Source organism: Manis javanica, chromosome 3, assembly GCF_040802235.1.
Source record: "Manis javanica isolate MJ-LG chromosome 3, MJ_LKY, whole genome shotgun sequence".
NCBI lineage: Eukaryota > Metazoa > Chordata > Mammalia > Pholidota > Manidae > Manis > Manis javanica.
This window is the reverse complement of record NC_133158.1, coordinates 120,527,315-120,552,597: the sequence shown is the minus strand read 5'-3', so window position 1 is coordinate 120,552,597 and position 25,283 is coordinate 120,527,315. Positions and strand designations below refer to the sequence as shown.

General features: G+C 41.9%; 1 protein-coding gene across 9 annotated transcripts in view; it reads right to left on the bottom strand.

Moving 5' to 3' along the window:
• DGKG (diacylglycerol kinase gamma) overlaps nucleotides 1-25,283 on the bottom strand; it is a 204,762-nt gene that overhangs the window by 163,175 nt on the left and 16,304 nt on the right. For all 9 annotated transcript variants that reach the window (XM_073231962.1, XM_017648802.3, XM_073231963.1 and 6 more), the window contains exon 2: nucleotides 8,414-8,637. In XM_073231962.1, coding sequence (XP_073088063.1) covers nucleotides 8,414-8,480 — 67 coding nt within the window. In that variant the 5' untranslated portion in view covers nucleotides 8,481-8,637. The remainder of the gene's footprint in view (nucleotides 1-8,413; nucleotides 8,638-25,283) is intronic.

Below are 25,283 nucleotides of genomic sequence, written 5' to 3'. Positions count from 1 at the left end.
AAAATTGGAATGGCAGCTGAAACATTTGCTGTTTAAAACGGGAGGAGATAAATGAATAAGGGCTGGCTTATACATCTTCAAGAGTGTGTGATCACACTTAACATGAGGGGGCCTAAGGGAGGGTCCCCTCTAGATAGATTCCTCTGCTTTTCTGGGGTATCTGGGGAAGAGGGGCACAGAGGATGCTGGTGCAACCATTCAGTCCTTCCCTACATCACTGCAACTTTCCTTTTTCCTATAGGACGCAGTGGTCCCAGGACCAGGGCTGCAACTGTGGGCACCAGAAGCAAGGGAAGGTTACCAAGCAAGAAACTGTAACCTTGCCCTTAAACCTTTATGCCAAAACTCCTAAGGGCCTGATGGGGCAGATTGTGCCTTCACCCCATCCAGCCAGGTTGGGGCTGACAGTGAGCGCAGCTGCGCTGCCTAGTGGCCAGGACAGCCTGCTGGTTCTGCACCTGTGTAACCCTGCCTTATGGGAGTGGGAGTGAGCTGAGGGGGAGGCACTTACTAGACTAGTATTGCTGCCAGCAATCTGGACCAGCACAGTAGCTGAACCTAGTATCCCTTCCACAGAAGGAAAAGACTGGGTAAAGATAAATGACAAATGCAGAGAGGGAGAAATTATAGCTGAGGGTAAAGGGATGAATAAGTGGGTGATGCAATGGGGGAAACCCAACATTTTGTTAATGCCTTGAGAGGGGCTCAGAGCAAGAGAATAGTATCTCTTAGCAGAAGCATACCAGATGCCCAGAAGGGTGAAGTTACATGTCTACAGTGACCACCTTTACTTTCGGAACCTGGCAAGGTTGAATGACAGCCTGCAAGCCAGAGTTGCATTGCTGTGGGAGAAACTCTGGCCATAAGACTTTATAGGACAAATGAGTTGTCTCTTTAAATCTGTCCCCACCCCACACTGGCTTCTCCAAATGTTAGGCCTATTTTCACTGGACTATTATTCTGTGGTATAAATGCCATACCAGATGTAAGTGCTGTGATGGGTATGATTGTTCTGCTGTAAGGCGTCTGTGTTTGAAATTGCCTATCACAAGACAGAAGAAAAGACATGATGCTGAGGCTAGAGGAATACATTCCATAGACTGAGAAACCATAAATGACTCTCAACCCAGGAGGGGAAAGATGCAGAGTGAGGGGAAAAGGAAGCCAGCAGATGAGGGGAAAAATGTCCAAACCCTAGATTTTCTTTCTTCTGATGAAGGCTGTGATGAATGAGTAAGTTTTCTGAATACTCCAGTGAGATCCACAAAAGCAAGAGTGGGGTTTTCCAAGGGTCTTGGGAAGATGGAGGATGATGTCAGGACAGAGATGCTGGGGCCAAAGGCCATGCAGCCAAAGGCCCACTTGTTCAGACAGGAGGAATCAAGCACCCAGGGCAGAACGTGGGAAGTGTGCATAAGACGTTCAACTGCATAAGCATTGATAAGTTCCCCCAGTTACACTTCTTTACCTGTTCACTGTTTATCTCCAGCATGTAGCTCATTGCCTGGCAAAAAATTGATGTTCAATAAATAAATATGAAATTAATGAGAGCTAGAAAATGGATTGGGCTTGTCACACTTGTCACATATGTCCTATGTTCCCAGGGGCACAGGGAGAAAAGGCAGGTCAGTAGTCATCAACCTCAGCTGCATGTTGGAATCACCCAGGGAGCTTTAAACACTACTGCTGCCTCAGTCCCACACCTACAAATAATGACTGAATGGTCCGGCGGTGAGGGGACGTGTGGGTAAAATATCAGTAGCATTCAGTGCCTGCCCTGTATTTCCAATGTGCAGCCAGACTGAGGACCCTGAGGTCCACCAAGCTAACTGCTGGGGGCACCTGTGGAAGTGATGGTTCTGCCTGTGTTCCATACAGAATAAGAGAAAAAGACTACACTGAAGGAGAGGGAATTTGGGCTAATATAAGAAACTCCTCTTCAGGATACTAAGATTTTCTGATTCATCATAAATGATCTGAATGGTTAGAATGGCTTATTTGTGTAAGTAAAATTTGCATTGCTAGCAAAATTTCCCACTCTGCCCCCAAATAATTGGGCCTCATCAGTCACATTCCAAGTAAAGGTGAAGGAATAGGTCAGGTAACCTGTACCCAATTGCAGCTGTAATTGTGACCTGGCCCAGCAACATCGGCATTGCCTGGGAGCTTGTTGGAAATGCAGAATCTCAGGACTACCCCAGGCCTGCAGAATTCAGAAATTGCATTTTAACAAGATTTCTGGGAGATTCACGTGTCTATTTAAATCTGAGTGCCATTATTCCATAGAAATCTCTCTCTCTCCATAGATCTGTGACCGCTTGTGGGCAGAGTCCCAGTTATCATAATGAAAAGAAGGCCCGTGTGCTGGGACAGGGTTGAGAAACAGCTGTGGCTGTCCTTGTCAAGAGGGAAGAAAATAGGCAGGACCCTTCTGGGCCCAGAGCTGCATTAACATTTGATTAACTCTACTGGCCATATAAATGGCAAGGTTTCAAAGAAGTTATGTAGAGTCTAACATTGTTCTACAAATCAGCCCTAAACATTTTCTCTGACTCCCATATTAACACTGACATGTTTGAAGCTGTAAATGACCTACATCTTAAAGTCAGAAACTTTGCTTTGATCTGATTCTGATGCAATATATTTCTGAACAGCACAATTTACTGATTTGTTCTCATTCAATGTACTTAAAAATTTTGCTCTATTATAATTTAATGACATGTATGTGTGTAATTTTATCTATCATCTATCTGTCTATTTAAAACCAGTGTATGGTTGACCTCCACTGGTACTTTTGTATTTAATTTGTTGGAACTGAACTGAAGCACATTGAATTTGACCTAAAATTGACAATTTTGGTTCTAATTCTTATTCTGCCACTGACCCTCTGTGTGACTTTGGACAAGTCCCTGAGCACTTCTGGACTCAGTGTTCTCAAATGTAAAATGGGTAAGAGTTGGATTTGATGATGGCTAAGATCTCTCCCAGCTTTAAAAAGTCTATAAAATCAAGCAACCACTGGCAGATGTAGGAAATGTTTGGCTTAATTTCTTAGAGAATTAATAGTAAAAACTGATACTTTATCAGTTTTTACCCTTTCTGAATAAGCTGATAGTTTCTGTCCTTGATAAATCATGGAAAAAACTGGAGAAAACAATCCCCTCCCTTCAAATATCAGGATTAGAAGGACAATAAGGCAATGATATCTCTGTTTGAAGCTATTAGTGGGTGGGTCAGTAGGAGGCATCCCCACATCTTATTCCCTCTGAAGTTGAAAAGAAACCTGTTTAAACATAGCAAATAAGTACTGGAAGGGGTGATGAAGGTTATTTAATCAACTGGACATAATGAAGTTCTAACCTCCCCTGTGGTGTTTCAGCTAATTCTGCAGTTTTAGAGAAACTAAGCTGCTCTTAAGTGAGTTCTGTTCCATTTTGGACAGTTTTGACCATGAGGAAACAATGTATCCCTTTAAACTTGTCTTCCTTCTGATGGTTTCCTCCCACTAGTCCTAGGGCTCCTTCTAGAAGCCATTCGAATTTAACTTAACACTGCCTTCCTACAATAGCACTGAAGCTATTTTAATACAACTAGCTCTCCCTCACCTGTTCTTGAGTTGTCCCAGGATATATACACCAGTATTTTGAGCCATACTTTCATCACTATGCTTGTGGCGCTTCTCAAGTTCTGCCTTGTCCACATCTGTTACCATACCTTGTAAACTGTGGTGCCCAGAAATGAACACAGTTCTCTAGAGAGGTCTGATCAGGGTAGGATAGAATGTGGATATCAGTTTGCCTTCCTAGACAGAGTCTATTAATACATCCTAAGATCACAATAAGTGGTTTGGTAAATAAAATAATTGCACTTTTGTATTCAAAAGGAATCTCTGCAAGCACTAAAACCCATGCTTCTGAAAAGTATCGAGTGATATGGGAACACTTCATGATACACTGTGTGCTCGTTAGATGGCTGCCATCAAGCTCCCCACGCCCTGGGTGAGCTGTGGAGTCCAGGCCTCAGCCCATCAAATCTGGGCCAGGCCCATGACTGCTCTGATCAGAGGACTGTGGTGAGAGTTCTGCTCTAGGGCGTCTGAGCCCGATGATAAAATGGCTTTTATGCTCTCGGAGCCCTGAGCAACTTGTAAGAAGTCCAGGCCACCCCGCTGGAGAGACAGACCATATGCAGAGGCCCTGGGAGATGAGAAAACGCACCGAGGTATCAGCATGCAAGTGAATGAGCCATGCCAGCTCACATGAGTCATTCTACCTGAAGCCCCAAGCACTGTGGAGTGGGGACTAGTTGTCCCTGCTGTGTCCTGCCCAGATTTCTGAGCCACAGAATTATGGGAAAAAACAAAACGAGCATGCAAAATAGCCTAGCATGCTCAGTTTTTTAAAAGTATATGTATACATATATATGTGTGTGTGTGTATTTTAATATTGATGATTATACACAAACATTACAGAGTGGTTATCACAGAGAAGAGGCTCATGGGTAGCTTTAAATTTCATCTTCCCATTTTTCAAAATTTTTACACTTGTTTGTTTTATTTCATAACAAAATATTTCTTAATATCACATTATCTTTTATGATAAGCACTTTACATTATTAACATCAAGCTTACTGTCAACTATATATATACCCAATATATATTTATTCATATACATATGTATATATATGTATATGTACATATAAAATATAATTGTTTCCAAGGGCATTTTTTACATGGCTTCTCACCTGACAGAAGGCCCCCAGAGAAGGTGTAGGGTTTATGTTATATGAACAGAACACACTGAGAGCCTCGTGTCTTGAAATTCTTGGCTTCTACTACCTGGTAACCCCATAGAGAAAGTTCTCAGTTCTCAGCTGTGCACTTCAGTTATTTGCTATTGTAAAGCTTCTGTTTATGTGGTTATGGGAGGGTGGTTACTATGGCAATACAATCTGACAATACCAGAATGTGTCTAAAACTGGTAGAAGTGCCTTTTCAGGGTTTCCTCTGAGAATTAATCATTTTCCAAGAATTGTATCTTTTTTTCTTCTCCTGTTAAAACAATGGTTTCCGAGCACCTTGTCCAGTCCTGGGAAGGACGAAATGAGGAAGGACTAGAGGACAAAGCTGATGGTTGAAAAAAAGATCCAGACCACAAAGGAACCCCTTCCTACCAGATTCTCTGGTTTCTTTTCACCCCCTGCCTCCTCGATTACTTTGCCATTTGGGGACCCTCTTTGCCTTAGCTACCTGGACCCTGTATTCTTTTTTCCCTTGTTGTCTTTCTGTTCCCTCTGTCTTTTGGTTCTTTTTCCTTCTCTGAGCCCCTGCTGTAGGCATACCTAAGGCCTGTTCCCCATCGCCTTGTTTCTCTCCCCCTGTTCTTGCTCTAAAGTGTTGCATTCTTTTTTTTTCCTTTCCTTGATGTCTCCCCACAATGATCCCCAAGTCAGAGCTGCAGCCTGACCCTCATTCCTACTCACATTCCACCATCCACCCCGCTGGGGCACACAGGACACTCCCTTGGACAGCAGTACCCTCCACGCTGGGGTCCTATCCCCTCAGCCCAGCTGCCTCATGCTGGAGGCTCCCAGCCCATGTCCTGCTTGTGGTTCTCAGAAGCTGCCACGGTCACTGCCTCAATGCCCTGCCTTGCCCGAGCCCCTTCCTCTGCCTGGAATGCCCTCCCCATCCTCCCGCCTACCAGCTGGACTCCAGAAATGTCAGGGAGCCTCCCACAGGCTGGGCTAGGTCCCCTCCTCCGTGCTCGCCACTCCACTGCACCTGTCACATGGAACATCATTGGTGGACTCCTGCCTCATTCACCTCTGGTTCCTTGGGCTCTCCCACATACGAATGCAAAAGTAGACCTGTCACCACCGTTCCAAAAGCAACATTCCCAAACTGTCCCCCCAAGCCTGGCATCCTAATGTTGGCATTTTCCACATATTCACAGTCTTTGGGATATTTTTGCTGGCTTCCTTTCATTCCATAAGTTTTGATGATACCTCCACCACAGTTTTCCACAAATCAACCTCTGTTACTGCCACATTCACCATCCACACCCTGTTCCTCAGCTCAGACTAATCTTCATCCAGAGGATCCTGCCTGGCCTCCCTGATGTGTCACCTTCCTCATCCAGGCCATCCTGCACACAGCCACCAGACTGATGGCTCTAAATTTTGCCACCTCAGTCTAAAGCCCATAACTTGACAGCAGGGTGCAAGGTCTCCTGCTACCTGGCCCCTCCTGTGTTTTCCTCCCTGCCCTCATCCTCCTATCTCCATATAGCCCAGAAGCTCTCCTCAGGACCCCATGCACACCCTTTCTCCTTGTGCCCCTCTACCTTGCTTCCACTGATTTTACTCCTCCTCCACCACCTACTACTACTCACTTTCTAAACTTCTTTCCTACATAGAGTTGACTCAGCTAAATCCTGTTGTGAGTTAAACTGTATCTCCCCCAAATGTGTATGTCGAAGTGCTAACTCCCAGTACCTCAAAATGTGACCTTATTTGGAAATGGGGTCGTTCCAGATGTAATTAGATAAGAGGAAGTCATACTGGAAGGGCGGGTCCAATCCAATGTGACTCTGTCTATATAAAAAGGGAAATTTGGACTCAGAGACACACACGAGGAGAACATAGTACAAAGAGACCCAGGGAGAAGATGGACATTGATAAATCAAGGAGACAGGCTTGGAGCAGATCCTCCCCTCACATCCCTCAGCAGGAGCCACCCTGCTGACACCTTGGTCTAGTCTCCAGACCTGTGAGAACACTTTTTGTTGTTCTAAACAGCCCAAATTGTTGCACTGTGTCACAGCAGGCTAGCAAACCAGTACACTCTGCTGTATCAATTTCCCCAGCTTTTAATTCCCTTCTCACTGCCGCACTCAGCCAGCCTCCTCTGCCAGAGGTGTTTGCCCGCTGCCTTGCACCTGCTCTCCACTTGTGTCACGAGTGCATTTCTGACTCCCTAACAGGATCCTGATCCCCCAGGGGCAAGCCTTTTATTTGTGCTTCTTTTTCATCCCTGACAGTGTCTGGTACTTTGCTGACTACATAGCAGGCTGAATTAAATGGAATTTACCCTGGAAGGTGGCTCCTTGCTTCTTATCACTATATTACAGCGCTTCTCCAAGCCCATCGAGGTCAGACAAGGGGCCACAGGCACCAGGGAACCAGGAGGTAGACTGAGCAGTAGCCATGTGGGGCTCCTGTTGGCCATGGGGAACACATGGAGTCATGGGATGTCAGGCCTGGGAGGGAGCATAGAGAGAGATCTCCTATTCTGCAGAAGAGGACCCTGATGCTCTGGGAACTCAAGGGCTGTCACATCACAGAGAGCAAGAGCCAGTGCTGGCACATGAGCCCAACCCCTTGACTCCCAGACCAGTACCATGGACTAGGGGTGTCTGTCCTGTGATAAGGGGCAGGTTGCCAAAAGGGCATTTGGAGGGCCACCTGGGCAAGCTCTGCAGGGCAGGTCAACAGGCCATAAGTAAGCTTAGTGACTTACAAAAGCAACTGTCTAATCAATGGAAAGGGAGAGATGATGAGAACGAAGGGGTGGGACACACAATGCAGCTGAGAGCTCTGCCAGATGAAGGCCTCTGTGCAAAGCTGGTGCCATTGCACAGCCATGACAGTCACTGCACGTGCAGGGTGCAGTGGTCAGTTAGTGTTCTGCCACAGCCCAGGCAGATTCCTATCATGTCAGGTTGGGAGTGGCCCCTGCGAGGTACAGCTGTGTGGCTCCTGTGAACCTCGGCCTTGCCACCACTATGTCTGCAAGCACTGAAATTTTTTCTGGGTGCAACTAATGGGAAACCAAGAGCTCCACGTGAAAGCCCAGGCTTTTCCAGAACAAAGTCAAGAAAGAGATAGGCATCAGAATTCTGTATCTCACTGATAGAAGGCATTGGGTCCAAATGTGAGAGTCATTAAAGCAAATGATTGAGTACCATTTTAACCATGCAGCCTGCAGCCCTAAAAAAATATGCTATAAAGAAGTTTTAATGACCTGAGAAAATACTTTTGATATTATGTTAGGGGAAAAATGCAGACTAGGAAAAAAAGGTGTGGTAGACTGTGGAGCTCAACCATGTATAGCACTATGAATAGGAGGGGAGTATTCTAAAATATTCAGAGGTTAGCTGTGAGTTTTAACTGACTGTTTATTTTTTCCCTTGCATATTTCGGATTTCTATGGTGAGCATGTATCATTTACAGAGTATAAAGATAACTATGTTTTTATGTTTTAAGACACTAATTCTGTGGTGATGAGGAAACATAGCTGTCAGGTGTGGCCATTCTCTGCAACTGGGAAATGATTATACTGCTCTGCTCTCCAGAAATGCTCTTCCCAACCAAGAGGAAATCCCACCCCAGATGGAGAAATCCAGTTACTCACATTCTGAATATTTCTGGAGCTGGTCAAATTCTTCTGGAGTGAGGGAGACCCACCGTTCTTCATTCATCTTTAAGCCAGGTGTGAGTGCTTGAGGTCAGGGATGGTTTTGTTCACCAGGGTGAAGCCAAGGCCCAGCCCAGGGCCTGGCTCATTGCAGAAATGTGATGGACAAACCCTTCGGGAGATTTCTCGAGGACCCAACTGTCTATGGCAGCAGGAGGCACCTTTCAGCAGATGAGAGAAGACTTCTGTTATTCCTCAGGCAACATCCTTCTGTCTGTAGTCAAGGTAAATTCAGAAATCCTTGCTTGTCAAGGTAAATTCAGAAAAGACATTGTGAATGAGTGTCAGAATATATAAGTCAACTTTTCCTACTTGAAAAATATCCCCAAATGTTCTTTGCTTAAAGATTTATAGGATGCGATGGTTTTCAAGGAGGGGATGTCCCCTCAGGGAATTTGAAGAGGGCATCAGACCAGAAGAGCACAACTCCAGATACTTATCTGGCTGGGGTAGGTAGGGGTCAGGTGGCCTGTATGAATAGGTGGTCATACTCTTAAACTCTGGGAAATTTGAACTGTCTCACATGAAAGGTAGTAATAGGACCTCCTAAGGCCATCCTTAAGGCACGAAAATGCCTTAGGCTGTTGGATGCCTCATGAGTAAGTACAGGGACAGTAGCCTACGTGGTATGATTTGAAAGGTAAGCCCGTCTCTCTACTGATTTCTAAATTCCACCATTAAAGCTGCTTACTTTCCTCTTATGAGTCACACTGGGAATTCAAACACCCCCCAAGGCTGGCTAACATCCTAGTGACTAACGCAGTTTTCTTTTCTCTCAGAACCACAAATAAGTGATTGGAGGGAGGGCCTGCGGACCCCAGGGCAGAGGAACCTGAAGGAGGGAAAAGGAACGGAGTCAGACAGATGCTTAGCGTTTCCGATGAGCCCCTCCTAGAACAGTGACTCTGTTAGTCATACCATCAGTCCTTAAATCAGTTTAGTGGGTTGTGAGATTAATGTGGTGGGCCAAGACCAGCATTTAAAAATGTGAAATAAAATAGGACGGAATGGAATGGAATGAAATGGAATTGAATATAAGAGTGCATCTCCTTTCAGTTATATATACATGTTTACACTGATTATAATATAAGATATATTTCTTTTCTGGGTTGAAGTAAAAAAAAAAAGTTGCAAAGCCACCAACCTAAAAAGAGGAAAAATAAAGATCAATGTTACCAAAGAATAAGTCAGTTTTAATAAAATTGTGAACAGTCAGTCTTAAGGCAAGTTGGGGAGTCTGGAGCCCATGCAGACCAGCGTATGAGATGAGACCAGCCAGTGAGGAGGCACATTTGGAAAGTTCTCTGGGGGGGCCTGTAGACTTGGTTGGTGTGCATCTGGAGGGCTGAGCCTGAGCTGAGGGCAGATGCCTGAGGGAGATTCTGGCTCGACAAGGAGGACCTTCCACCAGTCAGAGCTCTCCAACAGTAGATGGGAATGCATGACACAGGAGTGAGATGCCTGCATCCCTGGGAACATCCAAATTCTAGTTTATTTCCTTATATGTCCAGTTCTCTCCTTAATCTACCAGCCCATTGGATTTCTGCTCCTCAGCACCCACTCTTGCCAAGGTGCCCAGTGATCCCATTCTCAAATCCAACCTTCAGGCCTTCTTTGTTTCATTTGCTCTCTCTGCCGCCTTTGCCATGGCAGAAAGCAACCTCCTGCAATCTCATCTTCTTGAGTTTTCCTCCTCAGTTTTGCCATTTCCTCCTCCTCTTTCTTTAGCCATTGTTAAATACTAGTCCTTCCCAAAACCTATCTGCAGGCCCCTCCGCACCCCATAGCCCTTCCCTGAAGGATCTCATCCACCTCCAAGTCCCAGTGGCTCCCAGGCGTGCTGTTCCAGCCCTGCACTCTCTCCTCAGTACAGATCTGAATTTTCAACCATCTACTGCCACTACCTGTACGTCTCAAACCACCCCAAACTGGCAGCTTCCATGCCCCTAGACTGCCCCAGAAGCCCGAGACTCAGCCTAAGCTTGTCCCGCTCTCTCTCCTGCCAAACACAGGCACCTGTCTGGGAGTGTGACCATCCTCTGTGTGTTCCATTCTCTCCATCATGCCAGCCAGGTCATTAACTCAGACCCTCCTGTCCTCTCGCCTGGCCTCTGACAACAGCCTCCTGCTGGTCTCCCTGTCTTGGATTTTTCTCTCCTTCCCTTGGTCCACTCTAAACTGCCAACTAGATCACATCTTTCCTGGTAATAGAATTCTTTCAGTGGTTTCTATTGCCTGTAGAATAAAATGTAATCTTTTCATGATACACAAAGCTCTTTATGATCTGGCCTCTGATTATCAATTCAGTCCAAAAATGAGGTGTGACCTTTAGAAACATTTTCCATCATACCAAGGAATTCAACATTACAACCGGTATTATCATCACTGCTGTTGTCATTTAATGGACACTTATTTTCATTGTGCTATGTGCTTTACATATATTATCTGTTAGTCCTCATAACAACCATGTAAATTAAGCATTGTCTTCCCTATTTTTAGGTGAGGAAAATGAGGCAAGGTGTTTAGTAAATAATGGTGAGGAGAAAGAAGGAACCTCCAATGCTTTTGTTGAAGAATGCCTCTCTCATCATATCATTCTGCAGACTCTCAGGAGCACAGAGTTCTAAGGGGGCCCAGAGACACACTGAATGGGAACACCATGGAACTCGAAATCAGAATGCATAGGGATTTGAATTCTGGCTCTGCTTCTTATTATCTATTTGACTCTAGACAAATTTTTTGTTTCTTGAACTTCAGTTTCTTCATCTCAAAAATGGGGTACTACTAAAAAAAATCTGAGTTACTGTTAGGATTAAGTGAGTTACTATATGCAAAACATGAACAAACACCTCTCCCCCAAACCTCACTTAGCACAATGCCTGTATTACAGTGGGCACTCAATAAATAATTATTGTTATCAATCTATTGCAGATACACTTAGCAATATGACTTGAACAGTCAGCTGACAGCAGTTGGTTGCAAAGTCTTTGTGTTATGCCATAGATTTCTGAAATTGATCTTATCCTGCTCCAGGTTGTTGTAATTTTGTAATTATTCATCAAACCTTTTTCTACTAGTTTTAGCATCCACTGATAGTTCTTGCCTGGATTAATTATTATTATGATAGTGAACTTCTAATTCTACTGTTCCTTCTATAGTTAGTATAGGAAGCTTCTACTGTAAGGAAGAGCTTTCCCTTCTCCTTTGTTTCTTTATATCAGTTTATTTTAATACATTTATTCACACTCTAAGTACTGTATATACTATAAAATATATAAAATATAAATGTAATAAAGACAGATAATACTTAAACAAACATGTATAAATATATAATACACTTATATATAATATACATTATTTATATTAATGGTTCTAATTTTATTCAGTGGGTTATAATTACTATCATTATTTGCCTTGATTCTCAAATTGTCCCAGTTTTGACCAGTGGAAGCTCATTCAAGGTGATTCCTTGTTCTTTAGACATATTCCCATCATTTTCTGACCACATCTTTATTTTCTGGTATACAAAAGGTTTCAGTCTCATCTTGTATTTCCTCAGTTCTAGTCCTGAAATCAGTCATTTTTCTGAAGTGCTGATTCCTTTTAGTGGGGAATGGCATTTGAAACAAAGCTTTGGGCACTCAGTGTGCTCACTGCTACTGGGGTGTCATTGCTCCACGGCCATATGAGGGAGAGGGCTAACAAATACATGCATGTATACACACACATCTCATCTCTGGCTATCTATATGTATGTATGTATGTATCTATCTATCTATCTATCTATCTATCTATCTATCTATCTATCTATCTGTCTATCATCTATCTATCCATCTATCTTTCTATTTTTCCACCCATCCATCCATCCATCCATCCATCCATCCATCCATCCATCCATCCATCCATCCATGTTAAAAACCCCTAGTTCATATGCACACCTCCTATTACAGTCCATTGCTGCAGTGCCAACTGTAGCCCTCGTTTCCTTCCATATTTTTTAAACTTCCTTCTCTAATAAACTTTGTTTCCATTGTCTGCAATATACTTATTTGCTCAAGCCTAAAATACACAGAAAGTAGTTTCAGAATTGCCAGCCACATATCTGTGGGTGAAAAAAAGTTCAAGATTTGTTTACAGTTCTTGTCTTCAGACAAGAACTTGTCTTGTCATCCTCAAAAGATTATTTTCAAAAGTTACTTTAGTTCTTTCCCACTCCCATTCATTTCTATTTGTATTTCACCATAGGGTTTTTTTGTCCATTCCCATTGAATCTTTTTCAGTATAGTTTGAAAAGTCAGAACAATGTGGAAAGGTATATGCAGAGAAGCCCTGCTTTCCCCCTTCCTTTTACTCTGCTCCCATCCCCTTCCTTTCCGTCTTATACCCACTCACCTGTTAGAGTTCCTAGTTTATCATTCTTGTTTACTTTTGCACCAGTGAGTAGACATATAGATATTTATTTCTCCTTCTTTATTACATAAAAGGTAGCACATTATGGATTATCTGTTGCACATTTTTTTTCACTTACCAATTCATCCCATGAATCACTCTGTTCATACAGAGCATTCATACAGATGTTTACACAGATTGTCCTCATTTAGAACAAATTTGACTCCAACACTTACTTGCTTAAAACCCTTTAGAGGCCTCTCTTGGTCTCTAGGATAAAGGGCAGGTTTGGAAGACAGTTCCTAAGGGTCTTTCACCTGTAGCTCCCTTCTCCATCCTTACTCCAATTACCTCCTGCCCACATGTTCCACATTTCAGCTCAATCAACCTACTGTCCATGCCTAGCACCTAGCAAAGTGGCTGGCATATGGTAGGACCTCATAAACATTAGTTAATGGACTGACAAACCTGAAATGCCCTTCATGCCTTTCTTCTCATAATAAGCCATTACTCATATATCTGGTTCCAGATAAAAAGGTCACTTCTTTTCTATAGCATTTGTGAACTCTTTAAAAAACTAAGTTGTTCTCCCAGGGGAGTTCCCATCGAACACATAGATCCTCTATATTTCTTTATTGTGGTAGCTGACAGTCCCGTGTAGGAGACAGACATCCAAACAGAAAATTAACACACAGCTGGTAAGAGTCGTGGTACAGACAGGTACAGACGGGGAACTATGGGGCCATCTAACGTGTCTGTAGCAGGCAAAGGGGGTGGAAAAAGATTCCTGACAGAGCTGAGGAGGAGTAACAAGGGAAAGGGATATATTTTGCAATGACCCAACAAACATTCATATTACAATTGTTCTGTTTTAACCCAGTGCTTGGCTCCATAGTGGAAGAAACTGCACCATTCTTTGTTTCCATCAGGAAAAGTCAGCGGCTTGAAGCACCGCCTGACTCTCCAGGTGGTAACTGCTGACTCTGCTCCCCATGATGGCCTGCTGGTTTTCTGCCCTCTGATAGAGAGGATAGCTACCACATGCGAGGGCTTGCTCCAACCGCCACCACTTGGCACCTCCATTTCGGCAGCCTGATCCATCGCTCCCCACTCAGAGGATCTCTGCACCATGAACAAGCTGCTTATTACACTCTGAGCATCTTTCCTGACAGAAAAAAATGTAATAGGCTTTTCCAAATAACACTCAGATTGGATATTGTCAGGCTTGGGTGGAAGAAGACTGTTTTATGTCCCTCTAACTATGCCACTCTGAGCATTTGCTTCAGCTCCCTGGGCCTCAGTTTTCTTGTCTATAAAATGAGGGGGTGGGAAAATGGTTTCTAACACATTTTCTAGCTCTACAATTTTATGTACTGGATCAAAGTCTGTTTGTTCTGTACAGATGTCAGCATGGAAATCACAAGTCAGAGGGAAGACAGCAAATTCAATGGGTATTGAATCACACCCCAGGTCTCTCTATTCATTTGAATGAATCAGCCATAGCCAATTACCCAGGAACAAACACCTCTTCCTCTCATCTTTGCTCTCATAAAAACATTAATTCATGAATATGGCATTAGATTGGGGGAGCTTATTTATATGAATCTGGTGATTCTTAACACACCCATAATGAGTATATTTTTCTAAGTGAAGAATGACTAAAAGCTAGAGAAATAAGAACCCCTCTCTCTTCCCAGACTTGTGACACACTGCAGCTTGATCAAGGTCCCATCTCTTGGTGTTTGCTCTTGCCCATCCTTCTCCAACTCTGTAACTTCTCTGCAGCCTTTGGTGCTCACATCCAGTGTCATTTCCTCCAGGAAGCTCCCTTGAGTTGTCTGGATGGGGCTAGTCATATCTTCCCTGCTCTCCAATAGCTTCTTAGGATTGTCTCCACTATGGCATTTACCCCTCTGCAGTGTATTGGCCAATGCTTCCCTGTGAGATTCTGAGCTCCTTCAGGGCAGAAACAGTGTCCTGCCTGCTTTATAGCTCCAGTCACTGCAAGATGTCTAAGGGTTCATTTCTTGACCACTAGAAAAGTTGTCCTCAACCTTTTTTGACTGAGCCCTTTTGGGTGGAGCAGAAGATCCTACCACCCACTTGCAGTTCCCAGTAGAGAAAGAACAAAGGTTTGACAACAGATTTGGAGAAGAACAAATGACACAGGTCAGCATAAAATTGTAGGTAATATCATTTATTTTTTAATAAAATAGATGAATCAGTGCATGTATTCTAATTAAAAGTTTAATTAAAATATTGACTTATAAATTTATAACTATAATCTATAAACTTACAATAATCACTTTATTATGCTTAACCTGATAGTATATTAGGAGTTATGTGAGTTGCTTGATTTAATCACTGAACACTATTGCACCAGTCTGTTACATCAGTGGTCCCCCAAAACCATGCCTCCTGATATTCATGCCTTTTTTAGTCCCTTTCCCTTGAGGATGGGCCATGCTTATGACTTACTTTAGCCAAGAGAGTGCAGTAGAAGTGACATTACCAGTTTCAGGCCTGAATGTTAAGACGGCCTGGCAGCTTCTTTGTTTTTTGGGAGCACTGAACTGCCATCTCAGATGTTCAGCCACCTTGCTGGAAAGAGACCGTGTGGACAGAGGGAGTTTACCATTACATAGATGAGGACTGAGCAAACCAGCTAATGAAGAAAACTGAAGCCCCTTCTGTCAAGCCATTCTAGCCAGCACAGTCATTTAAACCATCCTAGCTGTGGTGTTGGGCATGGGAGATAAAAACTATTTCAGATTTTACAGCCTTAGTAGACATGATGTGGAGTGGAGATAAGCTGTCCTTGCTGAGCCCTGCCCGAATTCCTGATGCACAGAATCATGCGGAATAATAAAATGACTGTTGAGCCACTAGGTTTTGGGGTAATTATGCAGTCATAGATAACCAAAACAGTTACATAAGCTACATTACATATATATCTGTTTAGCAGGAGGATATGCATGCTTGAATTACACGGTAATTCCTTTCAGGTTCTGATGTGTGTGTCAGGGGGGAATGTTCCACACAGGACACCAAGAAATTCTCAAACACCAGCAGGGTGTCCGAGAATTCAACTCAATTTTGACTCTGCCTGGAGACAGCACAGGATTCCCCAGGTTAAGGGCTTCGTCCTACAAGACTGCCCTCCACCCCAACTCCAGACACTAGTTGTAAGCTCCAGGCTGTTACTGGTGCTTCTGACCTACTGGCTACAGATTGGCAGTACCAAAGACCCCTCTCTTAATTTTGGGCTCTACCTAAGACCCCTCTCTTAAGTTCCATTAATTTGCTAGAGTGGCTCACAGAACTCAGGAAAACACTTACAGTTTACCAGTTTAATAAAGGATACAAGTTAACAGCCAGATGAAGAGATACACAGGGCAAGTCCCAAATAAAGGAGCCTCTCTCCTCATGGAGCTTGTAGCCTGGCTCAGTGACACGTGGAAGCATTCTGGTTCCCCAAGCGTAAAAGCTCTCTCTCTGACAGAGAAGAGGGATGCAAGAGAGCAATATTCTCTTCTCAGGGGTGTTTGTGAGGGTTTCATTATATAGTCATGATTGACTAAAATCACTGGCAATTGACTGATGCAATGTTCAGCTTCCACAGTTGAGTGGGGTCCAAAAGTCTCTTACTAACATGACAAGACACCCATTGAAACTTTAAGGTTCTGAAGTGTTTTCTGAAACTGTGAAGACCAAAATACCTGGGAAATATATATTTAGTCTGACCTAATATATACTTCTTACAACTCATCATATCAATGATTCATGCTTGAACTATACTTGATTATGTATTAAAATCTAGTAATTGGAAAATTATAGGCCTAAAATACCTAAGATGCAAGTGTATATCATTGCATGCTATTGGGTTAACCAAATACCCTCCATAAATTAGTACAATAATGATGAAGTTAAGTGAAACATAATTTCTAATTAAAAAGCAATAATAGCAGTTGCTGAATATCACACCCAGTGCAAAGCAAGTGTAACACTGCACTGGTCACAAAGTGACTTTTCCTCAGGTCACAGGATTCTAACCTCCCGGCTGAGTGTGGAGGCCCCAGTTGCTGAGCATGTAGAAGCAGGCTGACTACAGATAACCGAATTAGAGCCCCTGGGGAACTTAGTAATGAGCTAATTTGAGTTTATGAATAGCAAATATGAGTGAGCGCTAATAATTCATTTAGTGAATTACCAGCATATAGTCCTTGCACCAATATAAAATTAAGTCTTAGATTGCGTGCTACCCATAAGAATATAGAGAGGAGTTGCATTGAGGACTTGCATCTCATTAGTGGCCAGAGTGAATGAAAAAATTCCTGCTCTGGGGGAGGTGTGAAAATGTCAGGTCTAATGGAGCTGCCCAGGTGTGGGGGTGCTGGTACCCAGGAAAGGTGTGAGGGCTCCTGGGAGAGGCTGGGACCTGCTACTGGAGCGGCTGCCTTTGGCACAGGCAGGCAGTGTCAGAAGGGAGAGTATTTACAGCCCAGGGGCTCCTCAGCTTGAGTGTGGGTCGTTTGTTCATGTATTGATTGACCTGTTCAACAAATCTTTACAACAACAAGCCATAGCTGCAGTGTTCATTCATAGACTACAACACATCTGGTGCTTTACAGTGTTCATCTGCTGCAGTCACCAAAACCCGTGAGGAAGGTGTTTTTCATGTCCATTTTACAGCTGTGAAAACAGCTCTAGAGTGATTCTCCCAAGTTCACCACCCACAAGTAACAGAACTGGTATTTAAACCCGTCTGTTTAGTTCCAAAGTCCATGGTCTTTCCTTTCTCCAAAGCACCTCTGGATGAGTAAGTACTGAGCACCCAAGTGCCAGGCCCAGTGCTAGGGGCTGATACCACCACCAAGCCAGCTATGGAGGTCTAAGCTCTCCTCTTCAAACTGTAAGGTAAATTAGAAGCCAGAGGAAAAACTATGACATGCTCCTGGGAGGGTAACATTATCTGAGGAAAGAAACCTACAATATATTAAACATAAACACATAATGGAATAGAATGCCAAATACGGAAGTTTGTGGTTCAGGAGACTAAACTTGCTCTTGCCCCAGGGCGCCTTTAACTGTTCTCTCAACAGGGAGAACGTTTACTCGGGGTTGCCACTAGGGGCGCTACATGGAAAGTACTGGAAAAAAAAAGTGGTTTGTAAATAGCATCTCCGAAGTATGATTCTGGACGCCACACTGAGGAGCTGATGCTGGGAAGAGGATGGTGAGAGGAGGCCTCTTTCATGAAATTACTACCTGAGGAAAATGACTCACATCCACTGTCAGGAAGCTTTCTTTGCAAAGCGTCAAGCACAAGACTGGTATAGACCAGAAGTCAAATCGTGGCTCTACCATTTACAACTATGTGACATTAAACAAGTTGTGATTCATCTCTAAATGGGAATGATATTAATAGTAGTACATGTTTAACAGGGTTGTTATAAGAATTTTTGCATATTGTTTATGAGAGTCACAGCAAGTAAAGTTTCCTACTGGCGATGGTTCCTCATGTGCAGTGCTCACACCAGCAGTACTGGCATCACCAGGAACATGTAAGAAAAGCAAATTCTTAGAACCCACCCAGACCTACAGAAATTCAGGGTGGCACAGCAATCTGTGTTTTGAAGAGCCCTGGGTATTATGATGCAGCCAGCGTTTTGGGGCCTCTGCTTTACATTATGTAAGGGACAGGACTGAGAAGAGGACCTTGGGATATACGGAGTGGCTCCTTCTCCTTCTAAGGGCCCTGAAGTAGACAGATTCTTGATCTCTCATGTCAGTCCCACTTTCTTGAGGCAGGAAAATATTGTAGGGAAGCCAGAGCCCCATGATGGCCAGATGCCTGTCATCCTACCTAGCTCCCCAAATGCTCATGTTATGGATGACTTGTATTCTTGAAGAATTTTTCTCTCCTTACATTCTGGATCTGTGTTTCATATTCTTCCTGTGCCATTTTGTGCCAGACATATAATCTTGAGAAGGCACAGATAGGTAATAGGAGTTTCCTACCATAGAATGAAGGGCAAAAACCAACACACAGAAAAGCCTGAGAGGGTGAGAAAATGACAGCTCTATTCATACTGCAGCTCATTTCCGTGTCAGAAATGGAACTATCAGAGATGAGACACCTCACTGGCATGCGAATGGGGCTTGGGAAGGTCTAGAAAAAGACAACACCATAAAAATACCAAGTACTGTGGTGGCAGTGGTGTGGTGTGTGCTTGTGTGCATATGTGTATTTAACAAGAACCGTAGCAAAACCAAACCACACCAAAGAGACAATATTCAAGTTTGGGACAGTGTGCAAAACCACGTTCAGCTTGACAAGTTCCAGGAGGAGTGTGGTGAGCTGGCTGTGAGCATCCTCTACTTCATGAACATCTTGTGTTCGTCCCCCTCCCTCCTCTGCTACCCCTCCATCTCCCATTCTTTAATTCTCTTTTCCTTTTCCTTCCTCCCACCTCTGCTTCCCATAACAATGTAGACAATACCATTTATTGTGAATCTGCTGCCTATTCTACATTTATATTATCCTCAAAACAATCTTCCAAGGTAAGCATTACTATGTCTCAGTTCCTAGGATCAAACTCCTTGCAGACAGCTGACTGCTGCCCGAATGCAAAGCCCATACTCTGTTCACAGACCATGCTGATTTTCAACCTATAACACAGTCTCTAGGTTGTAAACTGCTTGAGGATCAATTTTCTGTCTCATTTTAGGAGCCCAGGATTTAGTTTATAGAAGGTGCTGGACAGTCAAGTGCTCTTCCTCCACCAACTCCATAGAACAACAATGTCCTTATGGGAAGTCATGCAATGATGATTCTGCACACAGACAACAGCACCTCATTCCAACCTTAGACAATATACTCTAGATGGCCCCCCCGTCCCTGAGGTATTTAGTCCTAGTTTGAAAACACCTCATTAGTAATAGCTAATTTTATAATATGCCACACTGTCCTAAACATTTTACATGAATTATATGGTTGATTACCCATAACAACGTTATGAGGTAGATATAAGTACTATACCCATTTTAAAGATGAGGATAGTGGAGCACAGAGGGTTAAGTAAATTGTCCTAGGTCATGTCACTCTTAAGTGATGGATTCAAGATTCAAATCTAGGTAATCTGACTCTGGGGATTGTTCTTCACCATAATGCCATGTGACACAAAATAACAGGGGCACTGAAATCACACAGCAGTCTTTGGCATAAGATAGTCATCAAGAAGATACAAAGATATTTATAATAATTTAAAGATATTTTTATTTGATTAAAGTAAAAAATCTAGGTAGGACATTTCATTGGTGGGGGACTCCTGAATTCCAGTTTCAGAAACACACAGCTTGATGGAGTTTTGGAAACTGGGAAGAAAGATACATTCATTTCCCAGGCAAATTAGAGAAGATGGAGTGGCATGGTCTGGAGTCTGTGGGTCAAATCCTCGTGATGTTCAGTAGCTAGGTGACTGAGCAAGTCACTTCTACTCTCTAGACTTCAAGTTCCTCATCTGACAATTTCAGAGAGTTAAGTAATTAAGATTTCTTCTAACAGTAACTCCATTTTCCTTACAGAAATGTTTGCTCTTGCCACATAGTGCCTGCTTCCATTATTTTAGGCTAGGAGGTGTCAGTGATTTTTATATTCATTTAAGTCATACTTCATTGGATAGAAACAGTAGCAAGATATGATTGCCAACTTTTCAAATTGTTAACATTTAAAAAATAGATAATATTCTTGTTCTTAAGAATGCGAGGAAAGGGAAACTCTCCAACGCTGCTGGTGTGGAAGTAATTTAGCCAAAATAGCACTATTTATCAATAGCCTCAAAATGTACATTTCCATGTTATTTTACTTCTGTAAGTTTGTCGTAAGAAAGTAACTCTGGACAATAACAGCACTATCTCTGTGACTACTATTAGTACTTCCACAAAATTTCAATACCAATGATAATTGTGGCAGCATTGTTCATAATAGCAAAAATGCCAAAAAATTTAAATGTCTCACAATATGGGATGGCTAAATACATCTTCAGACATGCACTTAATTAAATACTCTGCAATCACTGAGACTCAGTAAAAAAAAAAAATTCAAATCCATAGGGAAATGTCTTATGCAGATTAAATGTCAACAGCCAAAAGTTAACCAAAATATTAAACTATAAATATTTGTAGTAGGTGCAGTGCAGAACTGTGCCAACCAGATCCCCTTCTGGAAAGAAGTATTAATTCCCCCAGATGCTTGGGCATGCACTGGCAGACAGCTCTCAGCTGTCAAACCCTTTTCAGGAATTGCCTTATCTGGAAAGATCTGCCTTGCCCAAGGTCATGCCCCCTTTCTGAGCGCAGCACACACAGATACTGAATGATACAAAGAGAGCAGGTGTAAAGGCTTGGTCTCTTCACCCCAACTGGGAACAACTCGGCAGGACCACCCCAGCCCAGCTTCCCATTTTGTCAAATCCTGCTCTGCCACTTCCCTTCCACAAGTGGTGATCCCAAGAGCATTCCCTTTAAAACTAAGAATATTCCTGCACTGCAATCTCCACCTCAGATCTGCTTCCCAGAAAATCTGACTTGCAACCATATGGAAAATAAGAAAAAAGTCACACATATTCTTCAGTGAGTTGTAGTTTAAAAAGTAAATTAAGATGTGGAAGTGTTACATAACAGTTTAGTAAGCTGGTAATATCAGTGCTTAAAGATGCTTAAATCAATTTAATTTCTTAGAAAACAAGGAAGATGAGAAAAAAAACAGGTCTCAACTCAAGAAGCTAAAGAAAAAAAGGAACTCTAAATAAGGCTGAGAGGGCCAGTATTGAAGAAGATAAAGGCAGAAAGTAATGAGCTAGCACCCAAAATAAAACAAAACAACTGGACTTAAGATATAAAATAAAAAGGTTTCGTTGTTGTTGAAAAAAACCAATAAAGAAGACAATTCCCTGGGGGAAGATAAAGATAGAGATAGGGAAGGAGGAGGATAAGGAGGAGAACCAGCGCTATTAGGAATGAAAACGGGCACAATCATAAATGCATGAGATTTTATTAAATTATAAGAGAATATGATATTCAATAGCATTACATTTAAAAAACTAGATGAGATGGGAATTTGTGAAAAAATAAAAAATATCAAAAGTGACTCAAGAAGTAGAACAGCCTGACTAGTCCAATAACACAGACAAACTGAATTAATATTCAAAGGCTACTTGACCCAACCTCCTGGTCAAGACAGTTTCACGGTCAAGTACTAAGCATCAAGGAACAGGTAATTCTCCTCTTAGATAAGATGTTCCAGAGCATAGAAAAAGATGTTAAGTTACAGCTTAATTTATGAAGCCAGAATAACCTGGCTATAAAAACTGAATAAGGAGAGCACAAATAAAAACCAATTATAGACCAATCTCCTTACTAAACTAAACACCACCACCCCCTGCCCCCCATAATAGCAAAACCCAGTATAGTATTAATTCTAGGAAAACAAGGATGGATCAAGATTACAAACCTATCAATATAATTCACTATATTAACAATAGAAGAGAAATAAAAAAGAAAAAATAGAAAAAATTCAACACCCAAAATGTAATGTAAAAGCCAACACACCTCTAAGAACTTTAGAAAGTAAATGGAACATCCTTTACTTCATAATAGCTATCTACTAAAACCCCATAGCCAAATTCATACTTAAGTGGCAAATATTAGAAGCACTATCATTAAAATCAAGGGCAAGATAAGGATGTATGTTATAATCTCTACTAGTCACCATTCTGCTAGAGGTCCTAGGCAGCAAATTAAATAAGAAGAAATGAGGTATACATATTAGAATAGAAAAGATGAAACTTTCACAATTTTTAACGATATGATAATATACCTAGAAAGACCAAGAGAATAAGATAACTATCAAGAAATTTCAACAAAGTGACTATATATAAGTTAAATAAAAATTTAAAAATGAATTGCTTTTCTTTACACATGCAATAGCTGATTAGGAAATATGGCATAATAGAAAAAGATCTCTTTCAAAATTTTAATGAAAAGTAGCATGTACTTGAAGTAAATCCAACAAGAAATATGCAAGGTCCTTGTAGAGAAATCTATAAAAATTTACTGAAGGACATAATGGAAAACTTGAATAAATGGAGAAATATCTTATCCATGGTAAGGAAGGCTCAGTTTAGTTTGGTACATATTGGCTATGTGACCTTGGGAAAAATCTTAAATCTTAATCTGTCTGAGCCATAGTGTCCTCATTTGTAAAATGAGAATAAGGGAACCTCTCTTATGCAGTTATTATGACTGTTAGAACTAGTAGAAGTAAATAACATTAAAAAAATTCTAAATCAGAGCAATATTTTTAGTAGTGCAAATATATGTATGTAACTGCAAAAATGAGACCTATGAAAGGATGCATACATCCATTGTTACCTCCAAAGAACACAATAGAAATGTGAAGTTGAGGTTCCATGATCTGTAATATTTTAATTCTTTTTAAAAAGAGGAATGTACTATTTATAAAATTAAAGATCTACAGCAAATTCCTTATTTTCACCATCTTGGTCTGCTTCACTGTATTTTTTTCTGGCACAACTCAAATAAATCTTCTCAAAGTTTACTTGCATTGGTTAGAGATTGGATCTTAGAGAATATTGACTTGAAGGTAGATAAAAGTGTTCATACTACATATTAACATGTATACTGTGTATGGGCTTACAGTATGAATAATGTGCATTACATGTCTTTTGGTACTTTATGAATATTATGTGTATATATGTGGATTAATTATTTGTGAACTCTGCATAAATGTATACCTTAGTTAAATAAATGAATTATCTGCAGTTCTCCTACACCAGAATTGTTATTTTGTACATTATAGTGGATTTTTCTGATTTGAAATTCTATTTTATCTTCTGTTTATCTTCTTTTTTTCTATAAAGTCTGGTTAAGATAGTGATGTTCATAAAGCTTGCACATTTACCCACCCCTTTGTATGTGTTAAATACTGTGGAGGTTGCAGGGATGAATCATGACTAGTCTTTGCCCTCAGTGAACTGACAGGGCATTGGGAATAGCTCAGAGCTTCCATAACAGCTGTAGTACTGGGCTGTGTGTGCTAAGGGCCACAGAGCTCAGAGATAGGAGAGCTCAGTGCAGGTGATGCTCATATGGTTGATTGAAAAGGAAGGGCAGAGGAGAGAAAAGACTCTTGTATATGGAGTGGACCCAACATGTTTGCACCAGAGAGAGGAACTGCTGAAATCAAAACTTCTAGACTCCTACATTGGGTCTAACTTGGAAGCGCTTCTTCATGCTCTGAGATTATTTCTTGTATATTCAGTTTCAACAAGAATTACAGTTAATGGATTTGCCAATTCAAACTAATTAGGAGTGTGCCATTTCATTTTCTCCAAATCTTTGAAACTCATGAGCTCTGATCACTCAAGCATGTGCATGGGCTGGGAGTGGGTGAGATGTGAAGAGGCCCACACACTGGGGCCTGGGAGGAATAAAGAGCTCTTCCTCAACTGCTCCTCTGTACTGTGGGTTTCTGATGTAGAGAATATCAGTATCCCACACCTGGAAATCTACATCTGTCAGAAAACAGGGAGTATGCCCTCGAGTTCAGCAAACCTGGTCAACATCTCATCCATGGTATTTCCTAGATTTGTGGTCTTGAGCACATTATTTATTCTTACTTTATCTCTCTGAGGCCAGGTTTCCTCAGTTAGAAAATGGGAATAGTAGTAGCACCTTACAGAGTAAGATTAGACATAATGAATATAGATTTATTAGTGCCTGGCACATAAAGCTCAATAGATGTTAATTGCCTTCCCTTCTTCTTTATCAAAGACAGGCAAATGTGCCAAGACTCCCTGATTCCTTGAGGGCCCTCATAAAATGAAGAAAGCGGTTTAAGATGAGAGAAGGTATAAATTTAGGGATGAAAAATCTTAAACCTCAGTTAAAGGAAGAGGATGGAAGGGAAAAATGATACTTTTCAGAATGAGCTGTAAAATATGAAAAGGTATAAATTTTCATCTTCAGTCCTAGAAGCAGTTTAAGAATACAGCAGAAAACTACGGCATGGGAACTTGGTGGCAACTTCTGTTTGCAGGGGTTAGGAACAGCTAGATGCATGAGCTAGATTAGGACACTTAAAGGGTTTGGGAGAGAGCAGTCAGTCATTTGGCTGAATGTATTTAAGAAATTATAGTCCAGTTGGAGAAAGACTGGCCTCCTTGGGTGAATCACTTTTAACTAGATAAAAATAGCCCACAGAAACCAGCCTCACTAAAGAAGAAAAAAGAAAAAAATCGTTTGATTTGATTGACTGACATTGTTTTGATCGGAGTGTGAAATCACATGCTGAGTTTAGTTAGCTCAGAATGACATCCTGTTGCTCATGGAATCAC